The 21,288-nt window shown below is 38.6% G+C and overlaps 1 protein-coding gene across 1 annotated transcript in view; it reads left to right on the top strand.

Moving 5' to 3' along the window:
• DDC (dopa decarboxylase) overlaps positions 1-17,184 on the top strand; it is a gene marked incomplete at its 5' end in the record, with an annotated part of 39,115 nt that extends 21,931 nt beyond the window's left edge. Inside the window, 5 exons of the mRNA XM_010170626.2 lie at positions 212-288; positions 4,013-4,032; positions 4,742-4,840; positions 12,340-12,441; positions 16,658-17,184. Of these exons, the coding sequence (XP_010168928.2) occupies positions 212-288; positions 4,013-4,032; positions 4,742-4,840; positions 12,340-12,441; positions 16,658-16,873 (514 nt within the window). The remainder of the gene's footprint in view (positions 1-211; positions 289-4,012; positions 4,033-4,741; positions 4,841-12,339; positions 12,442-16,657) is intronic.
• Between the last annotated feature and the right edge of the window lie 4,104 nt (positions 17,185-21,288).

Below are 21,288 nucleotides of genomic sequence, written 5' to 3'. Positions count from 1 at the left end.
TCCTGCTGAGCCTTACACTTAACTACTTGTAAGTACAGTACTGATATGGCTGTGAAAAAGCACTGAAAATGGCACAGGCTGTGCTCAGAAAATACGCCAGTTTAAACACATTCAGTTTGCCTTCACTTCTTGTGGAAATTTAATCCCTTAAATTTAAATTCTTAAGTTTCTCTATTTTATTTCTTTTTTTTTTTTTTTTTTTTTAATTCAGGGTGAAAAAAAGATCAGACTTAACAGGTGCCTTTAAATTAGAACCTCTTTACCTGCAGCATCACCATCAGGAGTCTGGTAATTTTATAATTAAATGAGATTATTACTATTTTGTTTATACATTGATATTTAATGGAAAAAAGGATTTAAGATGAAAACTGAAATGCTCAAAACTACCTAAGATGTTTAGGAACCTATTTCCATTTTCAGAGTGCCCCAGGGAGTTAAACTTATTAAAGGGCAAATACACATTTAGTCAGATTTTAGTTAGTATAAAAAGCAATTGTTGGAAAGCTATTTTATAAAGCATTATATTAATACTTTTGTACTGGGATTTCCCCAGCTCCAGATTTACCACTGACTCTTTGTAGGCGTGTTGAGAAAATTCCTAATGATCTTTTGGCAGTCAGATAAACATATTGGGTGCTGTGTATCACGTCCCTTAACCTGCCCTCCCCAACATGTCTTGCTCTAGAGTGGTTTCAGGGTCTGATTTGGTTTTAGGGTTTCTGAAGTCTGTGACCTTTTTTCTCAGCTATGCACGCAAGCTCTCATTCAAATTTTCAAATACTCATGTCAGGAGCAAACAGTCCCTGAAACCACAAAGAAAAGGTGAGCTCCGTGTGATATCTGTGCTCTGTTTTGAATGAGCTGTCTGGGACGTCACGCTGTTGCTCCCATGCTCTTACACTGACTGGTGAGGAGGAGGTAAGTGCAGACTATCTGTCTGTCTTGTAGAAAATGCTCACGAAAGCTCTTCATAAAATGCTCACAAAGAACTTACAAACCGTAGGCCCTGTACAAAGCTCCTTAATGGATTAGTGCTGCTCCTTGCACTTACCTAGCAACTGCAGAGTGGCATTTGCCATCCTGAAGCCTGTTTTTATACATTTGGTTAATAAATTATTAATTGTGAAGAAGGTCACAGCAGGGCAGTGTCAACATGTGATGCAAGTTCCCTCATAACTTTCTCAAGAGGGTGAATCACATGTGGATGTTCTTACCATTTACTCTATCTCATATTTCTCCTGGAATTGCTGGAGCTGATCTGTGTTCAGAAGTGTATCCTGAGTACTTTTCTTTTCTCTCTGTTATGGCTATGAACTCATTGACATTTAAGTAATACCATCCAAAATTCCAGCATTCACTAAAAAGCCTTGGGAAAAATGAGTTCCTGTGCCTTAATCCTGAACTGACAGAAATTTTGCATTTTACTCCTTTTCTACATTTCCAAGCAATGTAAATATAGAACAGGGCAATAAACAGGAAAATGCAGTAACTTTGGAGCTGAGGTTCACCTTCCAAAGGCTAGAATTGTTAAGAAAAAATAAAATACTGGGTTTTTTGCCTTTTTAAACAAAAAATACAAGTTATGGCAAATGTACTTACATGACTAGCTTTTACTTAACATACATGAAAAATACTCATCTTGAGGAGAAATAATACAACCTTAACTAAAGTGAAAATATGTCCTTGCGACAACTGACAGTGCTGATACAAGAACCTTAGGTTTTTCCCAGGTTAAATAACACCAGAAGAAAATGAAACCTTTCTGAAAACTAGGTGCTTTCAGTGAGGCCGCTGAGTTGATCTCAAAACTTTATCTCCTCAGTTGGATAGTAAGTTGTTCAGTCTTTGCCTTGCCTTCAGAAGCTGTGATAGTATGTTATGTGATTTGGGTGTAATGATTCCAAATAGATCAGCTGATTACTACCAGTCTAAGTGAAGCTAAATTTTTCTGTGCTCTATTCCCATTTGATGCCAATTCTCCAAAGAGCTGGACAACACTTTTCAAGTATAAGCACCTCTATTTAAACTGTTAAATCCAGTCTACACTTACGCCTTCAATAAAAATAGTCACATTTGCAATGGTGCTAGGCTGTTACAGTCCTTGTTGATCCTTGTGTGATTTATGGGATGTCAGCATTCCTGGATATACGACTTGTATAATGGAGGGTCTTATTTTCTGAGTATGTCTCAGCTCTGAGAATTCCCATCATGGTTTACAAGGCAAATGACGTAGCATTTTTGAATTCGCTCATCTCTCACTCAAGAATTTAAATGAGCGGAAAAATATATCTGTCTGTGAGCAGTTACTCTTAATAACCATATGGCAATTATGTGTGCCCCCAAGGGGAAAGCCTTTATTTTGTCGTTAATTATAATTTTGTGTGATTTGCATCATCACACCAGGACGATTATACTAGCTTGCCTGGCAACCCAGGATGTAAGTCAAATCCTAATGGCAATGTTAGAAGAATGCAGCTTTATACTCTGTTGCGAATGCCACATATGCTCCTACAGTGCAATTCCTCCTGGTTAAATACAGATGTAAGACTAAAGCTTGTAATCAAGGACTAATCATTTATTGCATTCTGCTTCACAGCTTGTGAAAGGCGTTGTTGTGGATCATTAGACATAGCCCCTTACAGGAGCGTAGGATTATTTATCTGTCACCAGTTGCTTTACTCTCTTTGCTACCAGTCTTGCAGCTATCAAGCAAAAATGGCTGCTACAATGCAGAAGAATATGAATGTTATCAAATTACCTTGTTACCAAACTGAGACAACCATTTTTGTTTCTTGAAGTCCAGGAACAGATTAATGATTGTTGGTTGTTGTGTGGGTTTGTTTTTTTTTCATCTGGAAAATAACCTAGTAACAGGTTAAAGAACCAAATGGCTATATGTTGCAGGGAGGAAGGACCATGGGGTTTTTTTTGTTTTTTTTTTTTTGGCTGTGTAGCTGAGAGAACATTGGCAAGAGAGCTTGTAACACAGGAAATAGCCTTTTTACCCCCAGAAAATACAAAGGCTATGAATTACATAAATTACTTAAACTGGTTAAATTCCGAAGCTACATTTCTATGTAGTACCTTTCGGTTCATAATTTCAGGAGCATTTAGACAGCACTTCCCTTGGAGTTTAAGTATGGACTTTCCTATGTAGCTTATGCTCCACTGTAGAATAATAAAACAGAATAAGGATGCTAAGAGATGCTTCCATATTTTCCTGAAGAAGTGCTTTAGATTTTAGATCGGTTTAATTTCTATCACTGGCTTACTGCAAGTAATCCAGCTTTATGTTACAGTTTTATTTACTGTGAAATCATTGTAATTACATGATTCAAAGGAAAAGTAGATGCATCATGACTCTGTTAAAAGATAACTAATAACGCCCTCTACTTGCCTCCCTGGACTGCTTTGTGGCTTGGTCAATCTGTGTTTGTAAGGGGCTTTCACTACATCAAATGAAAAGCCATAAACAAACACAAAGTACTATTCTCCAAACAGGAAGAGGTCAATTCTGAATCAAATTTTCAAGTCACTTATTAGACATGCTGAAGAATTATCAACAAATATATGAATGAGTATAGAAGACAGACGCAGAGAATGAGTAATGAAGTGAGTTTGGGGATTCTGCAAACTGTTTCAAACAAAATTAGTAATTGCCATTTTATCTACTACTGCTTTTCCTTACAAGAGGAAAATAAGGACAGTATTTAGTCCATATCTCCACAGGATCTGAAGTATAACAGAAAGGAAAATGATGTTTCTTCTCCTGAAAACTGTTTAATTTGTTAGGGGTATATTCTGACTAGCTAAGGAATGAAGCTAAACCTTCATTTAGCATGCTGCCAAGTATCCTACTAGGTATTTAGTGGTATTGTTGACACTGATGATGCTGAAGCTCGTGGCAAACATAAAGGATAGCTAAGATACAGCTTTTTCAGCATCACTAGAATGATTGTAGGTTTTGGTTGTTGTGATGAAGTAATGTCAACATTTTTTCTTTAACTTCCAGGCCTTGTAACAGATTATCGGGTAAGTACAGCACCAATGTAATAATTAATACTATTACTTATATACACTGATATTTCCAGGATTTTTTTTTCTTTTACTATCATAAACCTAAAACCTTATGTTTCTTTCCAGAAAGTTTCTTTCTCAAGCTGAAACTTCAAACTCTATTTTTTTTGAAAAAATTGTTTAAAAGCAGAAATCATATTGCATGTGTAATATCTAAAGGTTTAGGCAGTAAAAAGAAATGCCCTACAGATTTTTCTTCCTTAGCATAGTCAATAATACTTTTTTTAAAATGCACTTTTGTTTTAACCTTTAATCAATAGAAACACTTTTGTTTTGAAATGGAAAATGGGCCTGTCACTGTAGATGCTACCCCCACAACTGTAAGCAAGACAGTTTATGTGAGCTTCTAAGATACTTATTTTTCCAAAGCCTTCAAGGAGAATTCAGGATGCATAAAGCAAATTTGATTTGCCTTGTGACCCTTCCATTCTGACACCAATCTCCTTTTCCAATTTTCATTTGAAAATTTTGAGTATTAAATGGTCACACGAAAGCACTGACCAGAGACAGACATTTCTGTTACCATTTGACCCAACTCTGGCAACTGCCTGTAGCACGTGGCACTGCAGAACGCTTCAAAATATTTGCAGAAGGTACAATTTCTGCAGAATCACTGCAATGGTGACTTCTCACATGGGTGTCCTTGCTTCTCCCTGGCTTGCAGCACTGGCAGATCCCCCTGGGGAGGAGGTTCCGCTCCCTGAAGCTCTGGTTCGTGCTGAGGATGTACGGGGTCACGGGACTGCAGGAGCACATCCGCAAGGTGACTGGCGTTTTCTTTCTTGGGTGACCTGTGGTGGGACCACAAGGGAAAATGAGGTTGCTACCTATCTACTCTCTCTGACTTCTGTACACAACAGGAAGCACACACAACAGGTGCTGGACAACGGGGTTCAATAGGGGTGCTGTTTGCCCCACATAGTATCAGTATTTCATACCATGGCAGGATCAAAACTGTCATCTGTTTTGTGTTAATCTTTAGAGAAGACAAGTCTAGGAATTTGGAATTTCTAAAATGTGGAACCATAGTTCCATCTGAAATTAAGCCAGAGCACTTTAATGTTTTTATTGGGGCAAAACATGTTTATTCATGACTACTTTATTTTATTAATGTTCATGCATTGATAGCATGTTTAGATTATGATTAAGGTTGTTGGGCTGCATTTATCATATAGTAACTTATTGGGCATGTCTACCTCTGCTGTGTCTTTGTTTCCTGTTTAAAATCCACCTTTTTATTTTTTAAAGGAAGTGTACAATTTACAGTTTGTTAACATTGTTAGTAATAAGTACTAAGTTTATTCTTGATGTAAAAAAGGTGGGTTTTTTAATCACTAAAAATCACACCTGGTGTCAGTCTAAATTATGTATCTACTTCCTCTGTAGCAGTAAGGTAAAATTCAAGCACACCTTTCATCTTTATGAAGTTTAGGTAAACTTCTAGTGAGGGGAGATCCATGACTTGGGTGTAAATATTTACAAAAATATCCATTAGCTAAGAGTCTGGTCTAGTATACTAAAGTCTCTGCAGACACACATTCCTTTCTGTTGTGGTACTAAACAGAATAATTCCTAAGAAAGGCTTTTTCCACTGTTGTAAAATTGCTGCATGAGCAAGTCTTGATTTGAAAAGGTTCTGGGATGGAGGGTATCCTCTTTGCTTCTTATTTTATCACACTATAATTTTCAACTAACTATACAGATACCTGAATTGGATTTTTATCCTTACTGAGGCTTTCAGAAATAAATTTTGACAACAGTGGCAATCCTGATGTTCTGTCATCCATGTGGCATTCTGATACATAACCTTCAGATGAAAAATTGGTACAAGGTTTGTTATCACTTTACTTGGCTACCATTACAGTTTCTAGTGGGTTTCTTTCTCAGGATAGATTTCTGGAGACTGCAATTAGTTTAATATGATGCCAGGTTTCAAAGTAGGGATAAATCTCTCACTGGAAAAATAGAGGGTTAAAAACCCCATATAAATTACATGGTCTTTTATCAGGCTAATTTCCACAGGTCAGTATTTACATTCAACAAGTTCCCTCTTTCCCTGTCTTCTAGCTATTTCCCCAACTGCCCAGCCAAAAAACACTTGTCTGGCTATAATCATTCCTGAAGACCATTTTTTATACTTTCTGTGACAACACAATTTCAGGAAGGCTAAGCAAATCAATCTTTTCTTAAATATACTGACTCCAAAGTAAAACTCTAATATGTTCCCTTATTTGTATTGAGTGTGTATGCTTAATACTTCATTAAGGAGTAAAGTGTTCCCTGGTGTACAGAGAAAAATAAGTTATGACCTTATGTTTGCAGCTTTGAAAGGGCAAGAGGGCTAATTAAGTGCAGAATTTGGTCCCTGTATACATCTGTCAAACTGGAACCATTAAGTTAGTTTCTTGTCTCCCCCTGCCCCCAGATGAGTGATGATTAAATTCAGTGTGTTCCAACGCAGCTTTAAAAAAAAAGTCATTTCTATCTCCAGTGGTTCTCTGTTGAACTTGCATTTCATTTGCTCCCTCCTCTAGCAGTATTTAAGGTATATCTTGTGAGTTTGCAGATATGTTGGTAAACTCATTAAGAGTAGCTGCAAAATAATATTTTTGAATGTGTTTCATATGTTGCTTATTTTTGTCTCTTCTCAGGAATTATCCTTGGTTCCAGATTTATTGTGATGACTTTTCTTTAGGTAGTGTAGTAATGAAGTATGTAAACCAGCCTGACACTGGTTTATATTTTCAAACCTATAGACAAGTTTCCAAACAAAAAGTAATTTGGAACTTAACTTCACTTGTTAACTTCACTTTAACATTGCTCGTGCCCGTGCTTGGCCTTGAACAGTTGCTTTCTTTTAAACACGTCATAGCATCTTGCAAATAACAGCTTTTATATTCCCATTTCTGGCAAAGGCACTCTTTGAAGAGCTGGTACTGTATCCTGTGTACTTGGGACTTCTAACTGTGTTTTAGGGTGCCAGAATTATTTCTGAAGCTGCATTTATACAGTGGGACATGGAATGGACATAGGTAGAATGAGAAGATACCTAGGAACAGTGGCAGACGCAGGAACTGCAGCCTTCAAGCGGAGAGCAGAGTGGCTGGAGCTGGGGAAGAGGGAAGAAGTGCTCTCTCTGTTGTGTTACTAAGGAGCTGCCCAGGGAAAGGGCCGGGCAGACAGTCAGACAGAAGAACAAAGGTTTGAAACAGCTCCTTGGGCTGGATCCTGGGGAAGGGGATGTGTACGTTTGGGATGTAGCATGCAGTCATGCACCACGTAGTTTTCATACGGCAGCATATCTGCGTGTAGGGCATGTCATTGCTGTTCGTGCCATACAAAAGCAGCTAAGCAATGCCTGTTCAGGTGCAGGGCTGGCCCTTATTGAGGGATCTGGGACTCGGGGTTTCAATTCCATTCTGAGTTTATACAAATCCCAATAGAGATGCTGTGATCACCTAGGGGAAAAAAAAAAAAAAAGACATTTCAGCTCTGAAGTAATAGAAAACTGTAGGAAGATTTATCTACTGTTTATAGACTTCTAGTTAGGCTTCTTTTGCACAGCCAGGTGCTACTTCCAAAGCAATTTGAGATTTTCAATAGTGATGAGTTTCTGACGCAATATAGAGGGAAAAAACACTGCATATCCTTAAGAAGCCACCTTATTTGCTCTGTAATTAGCAAGCTTCTATATGAAAGACCAAAAATATCTGCAACTATATCTTCACAAACTTTTTTTCCCCCCCTGGATGTAAACTGCCACAAAATTCAATTTATCTCTTTTTTTTCTTTGTTTTTTTTTCCTCTTTTATTAGTACGTTTTAAGAAAAACATATTTACTATGTCTGCAGCCTTAAAGTCTGCATCAAAATGACTAGATAACCACTGCAGCCTGGCATTTGCTTGTACTGAGGAAGGCACTTGGGAACTAAAATATTCCTGGGAGACGAGAATGTGTGACTTGGATTTAGATACAGTAACTTCTTTTGTTTTCCAAACCTTCCGGCTATGCACTCCTTTCCCACACAACATATAATATTAACCTATTGCAAAGTATAGGTTTTAAAGCAGTGGTAAAGGGGAGGACAGTCATCTCTGAAGAATGAGGGGATAGAAAAATACAGATTTTGGAGGTAAGTCCCAAAGCCACAGAGGAAATGTACAAAGAGGGCAAAAGCAACAACAGTCTTCTGGACTGATTCCAAACACTCAGAGTCAGTATAAATGTGAAACCCAAATGGCCCGTGTATAAACGGCCCATTTGCAAACTGATTGACCATATATTACTCCTTTGTCTGTTTAAGTCCCCTCAAAGAGCTCAGAAGTAATTTGAGAAATTTAGCAGTTAATGTTTTTTCATGTGATCCCCACGAATATTCAGACTCGGATGAATCCGTGGTAGGACCAAAAGAAATCAGTGTAGCACATCCTTTTGTCTTTGCTGAGGATAATGAATCCATTAACAGCAGAGACCAAAAAACTGGAACTGTACAGAACAGCAATGCCAAAGAGAGCATTTCAGCTGGGGAGTGGCACAGTCCAAGGGGCTGTTGAGAAGACTCTTTTGCTAGCATTTTCCTTCAGAGTGTAGTGGGACGTGAGCTAAGGCAGGCAGGGGGGTGAAATCTATAGGAGGAAAAGTATGAAGTGATCAAGGCTAGGCAGGTATGCTTATTTGCATATACATATTAATGTACTCTGATGCTTCAGAGAAGCTCTCTTCAATCAAAAACTATTTTAGTTTTTGAAAGCTTTGCCTCAAAATCAAGATGTAGTTTAAAAACCTCAGTGCACGAGTCTTTGTATTTATACTTATATTTATTTAGACTTATATTCACACACATACATAGACAAATACAGATTTTTTTACATAGGGACCACATTTTAATGCATCAGAAGTTTACTGCTCCCATTAGTGATTATGTGAGACGTTTCCATTAATCCTGAATAACCAAATTAATTAAATCCCTTTCTTTTTTCTCTTCTCACTGCAGAAGAGCAATGGTTATTTCCCTGAGATACACAGAATTATTATCTATCATATTATGATAGATACATAGATATTAGATAGATATAAAATCTATCATAATATTATTATAATGAAACCCACAAATTCCCCACCAGCTTCTTTTCTTCAATCTGCTAAATTTCACTGTGAAGAGAAGGACTGCTGTTCCGTTCCTACATACCAAGACTTTTCAGGCCACTAACACAGCCCATGAGATTCATGGACTCATGTGATAAAGGGATTGTCCAAATGATATTGCTAGAAACAGTATGTGGATTAGTTAGTGTACATCCGCTTTTTGTTCAATTATATAACAATGTTAAATGAAATACTTTTTAAATTTTGCATAATCTTTGAATGTCAACTTTAAGTTAATGGTGCTAGGGACACAGCATGACACAAAGGTCAAAAGCAAAAGCATTCGGAGGGTTAAAATATCTGCAGGTCAGGCTTGTTACCTACACATTCAGCAGAAAAATGAGAACAGCCTGTCAGTTTTTACCCCTCCTTTTTTCCTACCCTTAGTGTCAGTGCCTGTGGTCATCCCAGTAGGACTTTATATTCACAGTTCACCTGCTCTAGGAAAGCTGAAGCCCAAAAGCCACACGTGTCCACCTGTGAGTTATTGCCATGCTCACGTCCAGACTGTGGGTACAGCTCTTGGACTCACAGAGGCAGGTGTGATACCTAAAAGCCCTTTGGTTTTACAGAGTTTGAACTTCCAGACTTAGTAATGTTTAACATTGTTGCGTTTAATTATTTTTAGTTGCAACAATCTTTGTAAAAGCAATTCAGGGTAATAGCTTATGGTCCAAAGGTGCAGGGCCTGGGGTAACTGTGCCAAGCAAAGCAATGCAGGTGAAACTTCAGCTCAGTCTCCACTTTCTCACCTTCCCGTTCTGTAACATCTAAAACGCTTGGTGCCCCCCAGTGGCTCCACAAATTATTGTTACTTCCTAAGACTCGCCATGGATAAGTACTTGCATCTAGAAATGAATACAAAATACTTCCAGAATTTTTATTTGTGTTTTACTGAATATTCTCTATTTTTCCTTGATTTTATTTCTTTCAAATTTCTGAAAAATCCTTTGGTGCAAAGAGTGAGACATAAATAAATAGAGAGACATAAATACCATCCATGTACAGCATGGGTCCAGAGTTCTCTTGTACAAACTACTCGCAGTAAGCCAAATCTTAATTTTTTGTTTTATTCAGTTCTTACTCAATTTTAATTTTGATTAAATTCAGTTGGTGTTTACATTCAGCTGAATAGTAGTGAAATTCTCATCTCATTGAACATTTTTTTTATGTCTTTGATTTCCAAGACCTAGTATATGCAGAGTAAAATTTTGCAGAGCTGTGTAAAAGACAACAGTTTGGTTAAGGCTATAGAACATGAGGACAGGAGGAGACAGTAAAAGATGAGTCTCCTTCTGTGGAGACATTCAAAACCCGCCTGGATGCCTTTCTGTGTGATCTCATTTAGGTTCCTGCTCCGGCAGGGGGATTGGACTGGATGATCTTTCGAGGTCCCTTCCAATCCCCAACATTCTGTGATTCTGTGTGATTCTGTGTGATTACAACGTGTGCATATTTCACTTATGTTCTCCATGCAGTTATGCATACAACTATCTGTATATATACATATCCTTCTGGTCAATCTTCTTTGCGGTGAACTCATGCTGTTTCTATTAGCAGAACATTCAAATGCCTTGGAAAGGACTGGGCACTTTATTGGTCTCATTCCTGACTCAAAAAGCTTTCATTCTAATTTTAGAGGGAGATGGTAAGTGGATGTAACAAGCAGCAGAGAGGAAGTGGTAACAACAGAAAGATCAGCTCGTTGCATAGGGTACCAGTGTGCCCAATATGAAGGTTTTGAATCAGTGTTTTGATTCAATATAAACAATGTTTTTTCTATTTTAAGAAATAAACAAACATCAGAAAGCTATGATTAAGATTGCAAACTGTGGGGGGTTTTTTTCTTTTCTTTTCTTTTCTTTTTTTTTTTCCTTTTCTGTAATTTCTGTTTTGCTTTATCCTTGCACTTTTGGAAAAAGTTCTTGTGAGATGAAACATTCCACATCTAACCCTGGCCCAAAGTGAAATGTTTCATTTTTGTTTGATATCTGTCCTTGAACTTGCAAAAAGGCGAAGTGCAAAGGAAGGAAAAGACATGGAGTTTGTTGCTTATCTTAATAAAATTATTTGCAATCATAAATACATAAAAGATAAAGAACTTTTAAACATCATTTTAGATGTTGCTGATAATTTTTGGTGCAGACTGGCTATTGCATGAAGAAAAACTAATTCTGATAGTTGGTTATTACTGTCTTTTTTTTTTCTTTTTAGGGTAGTGAGCACTAAACTGATGATAGGCAGTGAGAGAGGGACGGGATAAGGTCCTGCAGGTACCTGCTGAGGATATGGGTTCTTTTTTCCCCAGTGCTTTTGAATTCATTTTCTGTTTGGCAGAAAGTGAAATACAGTATGAGTGTGCAAGCATCACTGATTGATGTTAAGACTTCCCAGCTGGTTGTTATTATGCCTGTTGGTATTTTTCCCATTTATTTGACTTTAGAAGAGCACTGGTTTCCTACGCTTCAAAATAATTGCTCTGGCTTGGTGTCCAGTGTTACTCTTTTTTTCCCCAGTAACTTTTAAACAGGCTGGCTGAGGTTTGCTACCTGTTTTTGTGATTACACTGCCATCACCTTTCTTTTCAACTGAACCTGAGCACCCAAGTCAGAAGAGGGAGCAAGTTCTGCCTTTCTTCACAGTTATTCTCCTATTAAGGGAACTCTTCTAAACAGTGTATCTTTCCAGCTTATTTTGCACTGGAGTTGTGATAATTTTCTCTATCTGTGCATCTCCCTCTTTCCCCACAACAAGTTTTGAACTCAAGCCATTCTCAACCAAAACTGAGAGTGGTAGAAAACTAAAGAAGAATTAATACTATCATTTACTATTAATCTAGTATCATGACAGTTATAAAACTGTGCTGAAACAATTTTATTAAGAAACAGACTAGTACTGCCTAAGATAGACTGAGCGGCTAATACAGTAACAGCTCAATATGGTCTCTGAAAGTCATAAATGGGATGTAAGTTAACATAAACAGGTGGCAATATGTGAACATTATCACATCAGAAGAGGGAACAGAGAAAAAAGATTAGGGGTGGAAACAATTTGGCACATCTTTTCTCCCAATGAATCAAATTTATACAACATAGACACTATCTTTCTCTTCTCAGCATGTCAGGCTGTCGCATCAGTTTGAACATTTAGTCCTTCAGGATGAAAGATTTGAGATCTGTGCTGAGGTTGTCTTGGGACTGGTCTGTTTTCGGCTGAAGGTAAGGCAGCTAAAGCCTCCTGTTTCTTCTGTCATGTTTTATAGCAATATAATAACCTGCAATAGAATATAGTCTTTGTAGTTAATATACTTATTTTTTACGGAAAGTAGTGGGAGTTCATGTAGATTAAAGCAGATTAAAGGAAGAGGTTTAAGACAATTTTGTTAAAACTTAATCAAATGCTTTAAGAGAAATTCAAGCATATTAAGGTATGGAAATACATAGTCAGGGCAAACAAATGGTCTTAGTCTACCTGCTCACACACAATTACTGTATTAGATATTTGCTGGGCTTTGATAAAGATGATTGTTTTAACATATTTTCCTAGGCATTATATATGATGTGTGTGTCTGTGTACTAGATGTTTCTTATCAAGTTCATTTTATATGTGTGTACATTTGATATACAATTATATATATGTATATTTATATATATAATGACTGTCATGGCTGAGGATTAGAATAATAAACTTGGGTTTGCTGTTTTCTTTAAATAATACATTCTCATTTGTATAATCCTACATTCAGACTGGGCAAACTGGAGCAAGACACGAGTAAGAACATGTTGCACAGGAGCCCAGCTTCCCAACTGCCTTTGGTCTTTCCTTTTTTTTTTTTTTTTGCTGAACAAGACCCTTTTGCCCCTCTCAGCCTTTCATTCCCCAAAACCTCTGTAAGTGCCAAGTTCATTGTCATAGAGACCTTGCCCGACAGAAACCAGAAACTCACTCTGCACTTAGGGCATAAGAGCTGCAGTAGTTGGGAGAGTTCCCTTGTTTAATCAGACATTACAAGGGGATCAATGTCTTGTTTTAGGTACAGAACTCATTTCATAGAGGAGCTTGCAACTCAAGCCACTGTAGAGGGCTGGATTGTGACACTGAATCTGAACACCTAGCAATAATAATAACAGCACTGGTGCTTTCTAGCTCACGTGATCCCTAAATCAGCAGTTAACTTTTCTGAAGGCTGACAAGCACACCTTGGCCCCCTCTGGGTAGTGTGGTATTACTACTTTTCACAAATTCTTTTCTCAGTCACTCAGTTGCCCCAGGTACCTGAGTTTGATGCAATTGGCTGAAGGAGATAAATCTTTAACAATAAGGTAATGGTGAATTCCTCTGGAATAAGAAAATGGTTTTGTTTGAATTTCTGTTGTTTAAAATAAAAGAAAAAATGGTCTGTTGCCAGGGGATCAGACAGATTACAGAATGTGGAGTTTTTCCAGTAAGTGGAAACATGAATATAATTTATTTCCTAACAAGAACTTTTTAAAGATTTTGAGGAACAGGTTCTGTGGCTTTTATTGCTCAATAACAAGATGTTGGTTGTAGCCTGTTCTCTCCCATGGAACAAACAAATGCTAGTTTTGCAGATCCAGAGACAGCTGTTAGTCAGTGCTCTACATTTACTTTAAAGGAACAGTTCTAGTGAAATAGAATACAGCAACACAGGAATTGTCAGTTTTGATCAGACCAGGGGTTCATCTACATCTGGTCTCCTGTCCCTGATGCTGCAGAGGAAGAAATCAGATCTAAAGGAAACAGTAGGATGTAAATATTGGACCCCCTAGCTAAGAAACTTTTGGACAAGTTGTAGAATAAAGGCATGATTCTGCTGAAAACCAATGCTGAAACAGCAGTGTTTTTGTTGCTTGCTTTCCCTATCCAAAAAATTAAAACAAAATTAACAAGCTTTTAAATGAAGAGCATTTTATAGTTATTTTTGGACCTTTATTTGCTTTTTAAATCACTCTTCTCTTTCAAAAAATCTTCCTGTGATTTATGTAATTCATATTAAAATGCATTTTATGATACTTGTAACTTTTATGTGGTTACAGTAGGATTGAGGGACAGGAGACGAACTGTAATGCTGCACAGCTGTGAAAATATGAAATATTTTTCCTTCCTTTGTTCTTGAGAAATCCTTTTTTATTTTTTTGCTTAGCTGTAACTTTTAATTTTTTGCCTTTCACATTGTTGAGCAGATGGACTAATAATCTATGACTTTCATATTATAACTATTTCATCAAATGCATCATGCCAAGGGGTTAATTTTTGGCCTCCTTGTCATGTCTGCAGATGAATACAAGTCAAGCTAGTCATTTCTCCCAGGGGGTCAGAATACTGTCTTATTGAAGCTGACAGACTCAATCAGAGCTGGCTGCTGGCTCCTCAAAGCTCTGGGAGAGGATTAGCCACGACTAACTTCAATTTGACATGACACCTGAGTGTCACAGCAGCCCCTAGGTGCAGCTGTGAGAGTAGAGCAGAAGAAGGACATATAAATCTTCCTCCTCCCTCCCATCACCCCTGCCAAGGGCATTAACTTAACATCGTATAACCACTGGTATTGCCTAAAAGTTAGTGCTGTGCATTTCATATTAAAGGCAAGGATCATCATTTTAATGATGGATTACCTTTGATAAGAAAACAGTATATCATTGTCACCAGTGACTGGCCCACAGCGGGGGTGGGGACTTGCAAAACACCAAAGTTGGTCCTTTTCTTAGTTAGAAGCCTTTGAGTTGCGTAAATACCTCCTAGAAGACTAAGGCTAAGCCATGGATTCCAGGCTGTCATCCAAATTCCCTAACAACTTGTGCTAAGTTAGAACAAGGTTTTGACTTGGGTTCAACTCTAACTCTAATATGATCCAAAAACTTGTGAATAATACATTTATCATCAGTGTCAACGGGCAAGTGTGTCTCCCTTATGCTGTGTTTTTATATGGAAAAGGCTAAGCAGGCAAGTCACAACTGTGCAGATTTGAGAGAACATGTTTTCTGATATGGATGTTCTCAAGAATACCTGTGCCCCTAGAGTCACAAAGCTGCTGCTGAACAGGCAGATTTGTCCCTTTGTGACTTTTACCGCAGTCCGTGTTCAGTAAGGGAACGCTGCAGTAGGAGCGCAGATACTCCTAGTATCTCTTGCAATTCTGTATTACCAGCAGTGTGACAGAAAGAGTGAAGGCTGTACATTAGCTAAGATACTTCCCCAAAGAATAAAATTATAGCACTCAAGATCAATGTGGTATATCCTAAGCTATTACAGCAAACTGCCCAGCAGAGCTGAGGCCATCTCTGTCTGTTAGAGAGATGGGTTCCTTTTAACTTGGGTAACACTGTCACAGATAGGCAGCTAGCACATCATCCTGTGTTGCTAAATCAGACAAAAATCTCAAGATTTTTGGGATCCCTTCTTTCACTGTTTTCATTTAAAGCAATTTACGACTGTTTTTGAAAATCTGATGATGTCCTTTTATTCTCAAATGCTGATGGACATGAACTAGGAAAATCATTGATTCAGCGTTAGCTGAACCTGCAAAAGAAGCAGTACTCCTCTGTGCAGTCCTGTTTCTTTTGGGATTTGATATTAAGAGCATCCAGCTGCTCTAAGGGAAATCCTCACATTCAGTAGTTGAGCACAAGTACACTAGAAGGAGATAAAATTCAATACTGCATGCATGTAGAGTCCCTCTGACCCTCTGCAAGGCATTTAACATTTATATCTTTGTTTCCTGGAATGCAGAAGACTGCTTACTTCCAGTGGGAGGGTCAGTTTACCACATTTCTAACCACACCCCCCCCCTGCCGCTACCCTCCCCCAAACTCCACTCTGTAGGATTCTGTGGCGACACTTCCTATAGAACTTGAGGCAAATACTTTTTTAGGGTTTCTACTGATAGTATGAAACTTACATATTCCAGGGATACATTACAGTAACTATTTCTTACCCAAGGGTAAGATTTCCATCCTCATATTCAAAAGATTGTCTCACAGCAGCCATCATGCTTAAGTGAAGACTGGAAGGTTTGTTTTACACATTATTAATATACTTCATTGCAAAACTTCCTCCCACGTCTGTTTGATTAGATCTAAGACAAGTGTACTGAAATTGATGCAGTAATGAATCCTTTTCTGTGAAGCTACATAGCTTACAACCTTAGGTCACAAAAAAGTAGTCAGCTATCACAAATGCCCCAGGATGAACAGTGCTTCTAAACCCCAGTAAATCCATAAATCCCTTTGTGGCTGAAAAATGTTCTCTTGCACCATCATCTTTTTATAATCCTTTGATGGTAAAGTACTGAGAGGTGAGAAAGTGGCAGTGTGTTACTGGTGGTACTTGGGCTTGGCTGCTTGGTGGGATTTGCATATTCCAAACTTGTTTCTGAAATTCATTACCATATCTGTTAAATTACAATGATTTCAGGGCTCCAATGAACTAAATAAAGCACTTCTTAAAAGCATAAATGAGGCCAAGAAGATCCATCTGGTTCCGTGCCACCTGCGAGAGAAGTTTGTGCTACGCTTTGCTATTTGTTCCCGCACAGTGGAATCCACCCACGTCAGGTTTGCCTGGCAGCACATCTCACAGCTGGCAACTGATCTTCTGAAAACATGGGAGCAAAACCACCACCAGCAGTAACAGCAGTGAAGGAGCGATGGGGAGGAGGTAATTAACTGGCTTTCTCTGTGTTGCCAAGTTTTATTTTAGGGGCAGGTGGGAAAGTCATATTATGAAGGAAAAAAAATACAAACCCTGTTGTTATATAGCCCAGCTGCAGTAGCAAAATCCTTGCCAGCAAGCCGTGTTGTAACCTTAGTCATTCCTTCTCTGTACTGTACTTTCATCTTGCCATGGCACATAGCCATAGGGACTTGAGCTGCGATTTCTTACCAGTTTGTCTTTAAGAGCATTTATTGAACCAAGCAATGGAAATGGGTTAGCACTCCCTCCATTTTCCCCATTAACCTCTAGGACACCCACTCCTTTCTTCACAGATGGAACTGTGAGGTGTTATAACCAATTAATGTAACATTACTGTGACTTCAGATAGAATCCAAGTTGGGGGAAGTTCAGTAACCTGGTTACACTATTCGGGTCCTATCTAAACAGGCATGCACAAATGTTGCTGTCATGGTTTGGGGCACTATCATGCCATGACACGCTTGCTGTAGTGATTTCTTAAATGAAGTCAGGACTTCAAGACTCCCCTCATTACGTAACCAGATAAGGGGGAGTGAGCACTGAATGAACGCTAACCGTCCTTGTGGCAGTTCCTCTGCTCTCTCTCCGCAGTTGCCTCTACTTTCTTCTAAAGGGTTTGCTTTTAAAACAGCCATTTGGTCAAATCTCAGCAAAGAGGTTATGCTGGCTATTGGTTTTCACTTTGATCATTCAGAATAAGGCCTCCTAAAAGCTCCTTCTTAAGAGTTCTGTCAAAAGCCATGTGCTACCTGGTATTCTATATTTTTAACCAAGTTATTATAAGTACTGATTACTTGAAAATAATCTGTAATCTCTGTTCTGTGAAAGAGAGCTGTGATTTCTTTTTATGGCTACCATTCTGCTTCCTTCATTGTGTAATCAATCTTTGACAGAATGCCCTAAGAAATGTGATAGCAAAAATGTTATTCTCTGTTTCTCAAATTAGCTAACAAACAAGATAACAAATTACAATAAAAATAGATATTAAGAGAACTAACCCCCCAAATATGTTGTGGTGCTCCCATTAGTTGTTTTCATACATTAACAGTGACACATGGAATATGAAAATACTGGAAAACAAGTAAGCTGCAGAGAAAGTCAAATAATGTGTACTTGACAGAAACCATTGGTATGTCACCCTGTCAAAGGCAGGTGCAGTAAAGACGTAAATGAAAGTCAGAAACAATAACTGACTTTAAGAAGTACTTCTGCCATTTTGAAAACATAAACTCCAGACAGTTATCTTTATGTAAGTAAGAACAAAATAAATAGCTACTCCAAGAAAAAGAATTTGTAGGATCCATTTCTACATTTGCATTTGTTTTAATCTTTTCCTTTTACTGCTCATATTAACTTCTAAAGCATCTTGAACAACTTGCACAATTATTCAGTTTTCTTCCTCCATCCCGTGCAAGCATACTTCCTACATTTAGGAAGCTGCCAGCAGACCATGCAGCATGCACTGGGACAGTTCATGTGGCACAGTCTGCTCCTACCCACTGGCTTTCCAAAAGAGATTAAAGAAGCTGACTATGGACCAGGTGGATTTTTCTGGTCATTTCTAATCACCTCACTTCTGTGGTGGATTCTAGGGAATCCTTCTGGGGAAGGATTAATATTAGCATGTGTGCAAGTGGTGCATGAGAGACGTGAGCAGATCCTGACACTCAGGAAAAACTGACCGGGCTCTGCATTTCCAGCAGGTCCCGCTACGTGACCAGGGGTGGCGATGGCATACTGCCCTTCTGTAAGGCTAGCCAGAGGCTATGTTACCCATCCCGATGTAAAAGCTGATTACTGTTTATTTAAGGAATTGATTTCTCGGGTAACAGATGAAGCAAGGGATGACAAAATAATCTGGCAAAAACAAGTAATATTCAAGCAGGTGACTGAGCCATTCCACAAGACACTACTCTCAGCTACAGTACCAGGAATTTCGATAGCATCATTCTCTTTAGCAGAACCAATATGAAATTAGGTGTTTCTGTAGTAGCAAAATGCAATAGATTAGTAGACTGAAGAGAGCAGAAAATGCTGGCACTTGTTTCCTTTCTCTGTTAAGTTTTTTTAAAACACCGTTATTCAGTTCTCATGACTTGGGAAACGATGTTCACCCATAGCAAAGATGGGCCTCACTGATCCAATTTCACAGCTCTTGCATTAGGAAAACACTGGAATCTAGGAGCCAGAGAAGAATTACACCTGCTCTATGAGACAGACCAGTATTTTGTCTGTGAAATATATAAGCAGGTCTGTCCAGGAGGAAAAAAAAAAAGAGATCAGATTCTGATCAAAGCTATCATAGAGTAAATCCAGGATAATTCCACTGGAATGAGATGGAGTTGCTTTGGGCTTATGTGACTACAACTGAAATTAAAATCTGACTAGTAAGTATGGGAAAAGAAATGCATAAGGTGAGGCAACACTAGACTGAACATAAGAGGATTTTGGTGGAAATCCTCTCCATGGAAACCAGAGCGGAGGTGTGATGCACGCCTGTGCGAGCCTCAAACTGCTGCAGAACAGGGATGCGAGCAGGGTGCACATCCAGACCCAGGAGGGGTGAAATGCTCCCAACAGCCGAGAATTAGACACGGGACCCTCCAGACACTTGTGGCAAAATGCTGCCAAAACTGACATTCAGTTAAACATTTTTCAGCGTGTGGATACCAGTTCTGGAAGAGGCTCTTGTCCAGGTACCACAACTCCTTTTGGCAAAGAATTTAGGATAAGGGTTAACTTCAAATATTATAAATGCAGTAAAAGTTACTTTATTTTTGTTTTTAAAGAAGTGACATAAGAAAATTTTCTAGTAAACAGCAGCAACAAGACCCATGGAATGACATTTCCCCACAGCCAGCCCAATACAGAACTCTCCAGTTCGCAGTTCTAGTTTTTCTGATTTGAATACGTAATTGGTGAAGCCGCCTTAGTATTCAGTGTCTCATACCCTCTTTTCCCCGTGTGATAATTCCATCGTGGAGTATTAATGTTAGGTCATCTGAAAATGAAATCTGGGCTATGTAATCAACTCAAGAACAAAAGGGTTGAAAAGAACATGTTTGAAAGAACACCGCAACTGCTGTTTCTGTTCTGTAGCTTTGCAATGTATCTGTATGTGAGAAATGCTGTATTTATCAATAGTTAATACGTGAACCTGGATTTATTGTGCCTTGTGGGCAGAAGCTATACAGTCTGTGCCGATTAATGATGCTTGTTGTTAAAAATAACTACAAAATCTCAGAACTGTACTTTAGTAGAATATCCACATCTCAAGGGAGACAGTGTGGCTACTAGAAGAGGGAAAATAACTTTTCAGTAACCATGCTTTTTTTTTTTTTTAACTTGTAGAGTGCTAGTGCAATACTTACATTCGTAGTCAGAATGACAAATGATAAATATATTTTATTACTGATGGTGGAATATTGAAAAGATATGTATTTATGAAAGTACTGCTAATATATTATGCTCTGAACTGCATTATAATTATTAAATTTCTAATTTTCTCTTGCCTTTACGTACAAGATTCTGTTCATGGTGGTTATTTTGTTGTTGTCTCCTGTAAGGACACCATGTCTGATGAGTAGTACTCACATTGCAGTTGCCTTACAACAGCAGTCTAAAACTTGAGATATGCGTAAACTTGAATTGCTCAAAGACAGGAGCAAGTTAGAAATAAAACTGAGAACCTGAAAACCGGGGTGGTGAGGGCAGATTAAATAATAATATCTACGTAGCATATGTAAAGCCTGTTTGATCTAAATGGAAAAATAATCAGACTTTTAGTGCTTTTCTATTAAAAATTGTAAGCTGTTGAATTTCTTTAAAAATCTGTATCCAAAGCCTATTAAACAGACATTTGGGTTTTAACTGGCAGCATTAATAAATGGAAACAAAACCATGACTGTTGACTGTCTTCGCCGTTAACCAAGCTTTTCCCATTTTATTCATGCCGGATGCTCTGTAAGGGGTCCAAATTCCCCACTCGGGTCACATCAGTGCCCTGATTTTCACCACCAGTGACTTTTTCTCAATGCCTTCTTCAAACAAATGACTTTGCAAATGAGAGGCGAGTTTCCTCCTCAGCAACACGAGGCTGAAAAATGCCTCCATCACGTTCTGTGTGGTCCTGGAGCGCAGACAGTGCAACGTGCAAGCAGCGTGGTGCGTAAGGAAGGCCCGACAGTAACGGTAACAAGTGTTTCCCGAGGGAACCGGACGTTCACCCACACACAGGTCACGACGTTAACGCCAGAGGGGTAACAGCACCGGGCGCTCTGGGCGCGGATCCGAGCGTGGGCGGGTGTGACCCACCGGGACCCCGCGGCCAGACCCAGCTCGCAGGATCCACC

Source organism: Antrostomus carolinensis, unplaced genomic scaffold (assembly GCF_000700745.2).
Source record: "Antrostomus carolinensis isolate BGI_N321 unplaced genomic scaffold, ASM70074v2 scaffold76, whole genome shotgun sequence".
Taxonomy (NCBI): Eukaryota; Metazoa; Chordata; class Aves; order Caprimulgiformes; family Caprimulgidae; genus Antrostomus; species Antrostomus carolinensis.
Note: the sequence above shows the minus strand (reverse complement) of the source record. Positions and strands in the feature narration are given on the sequence as shown.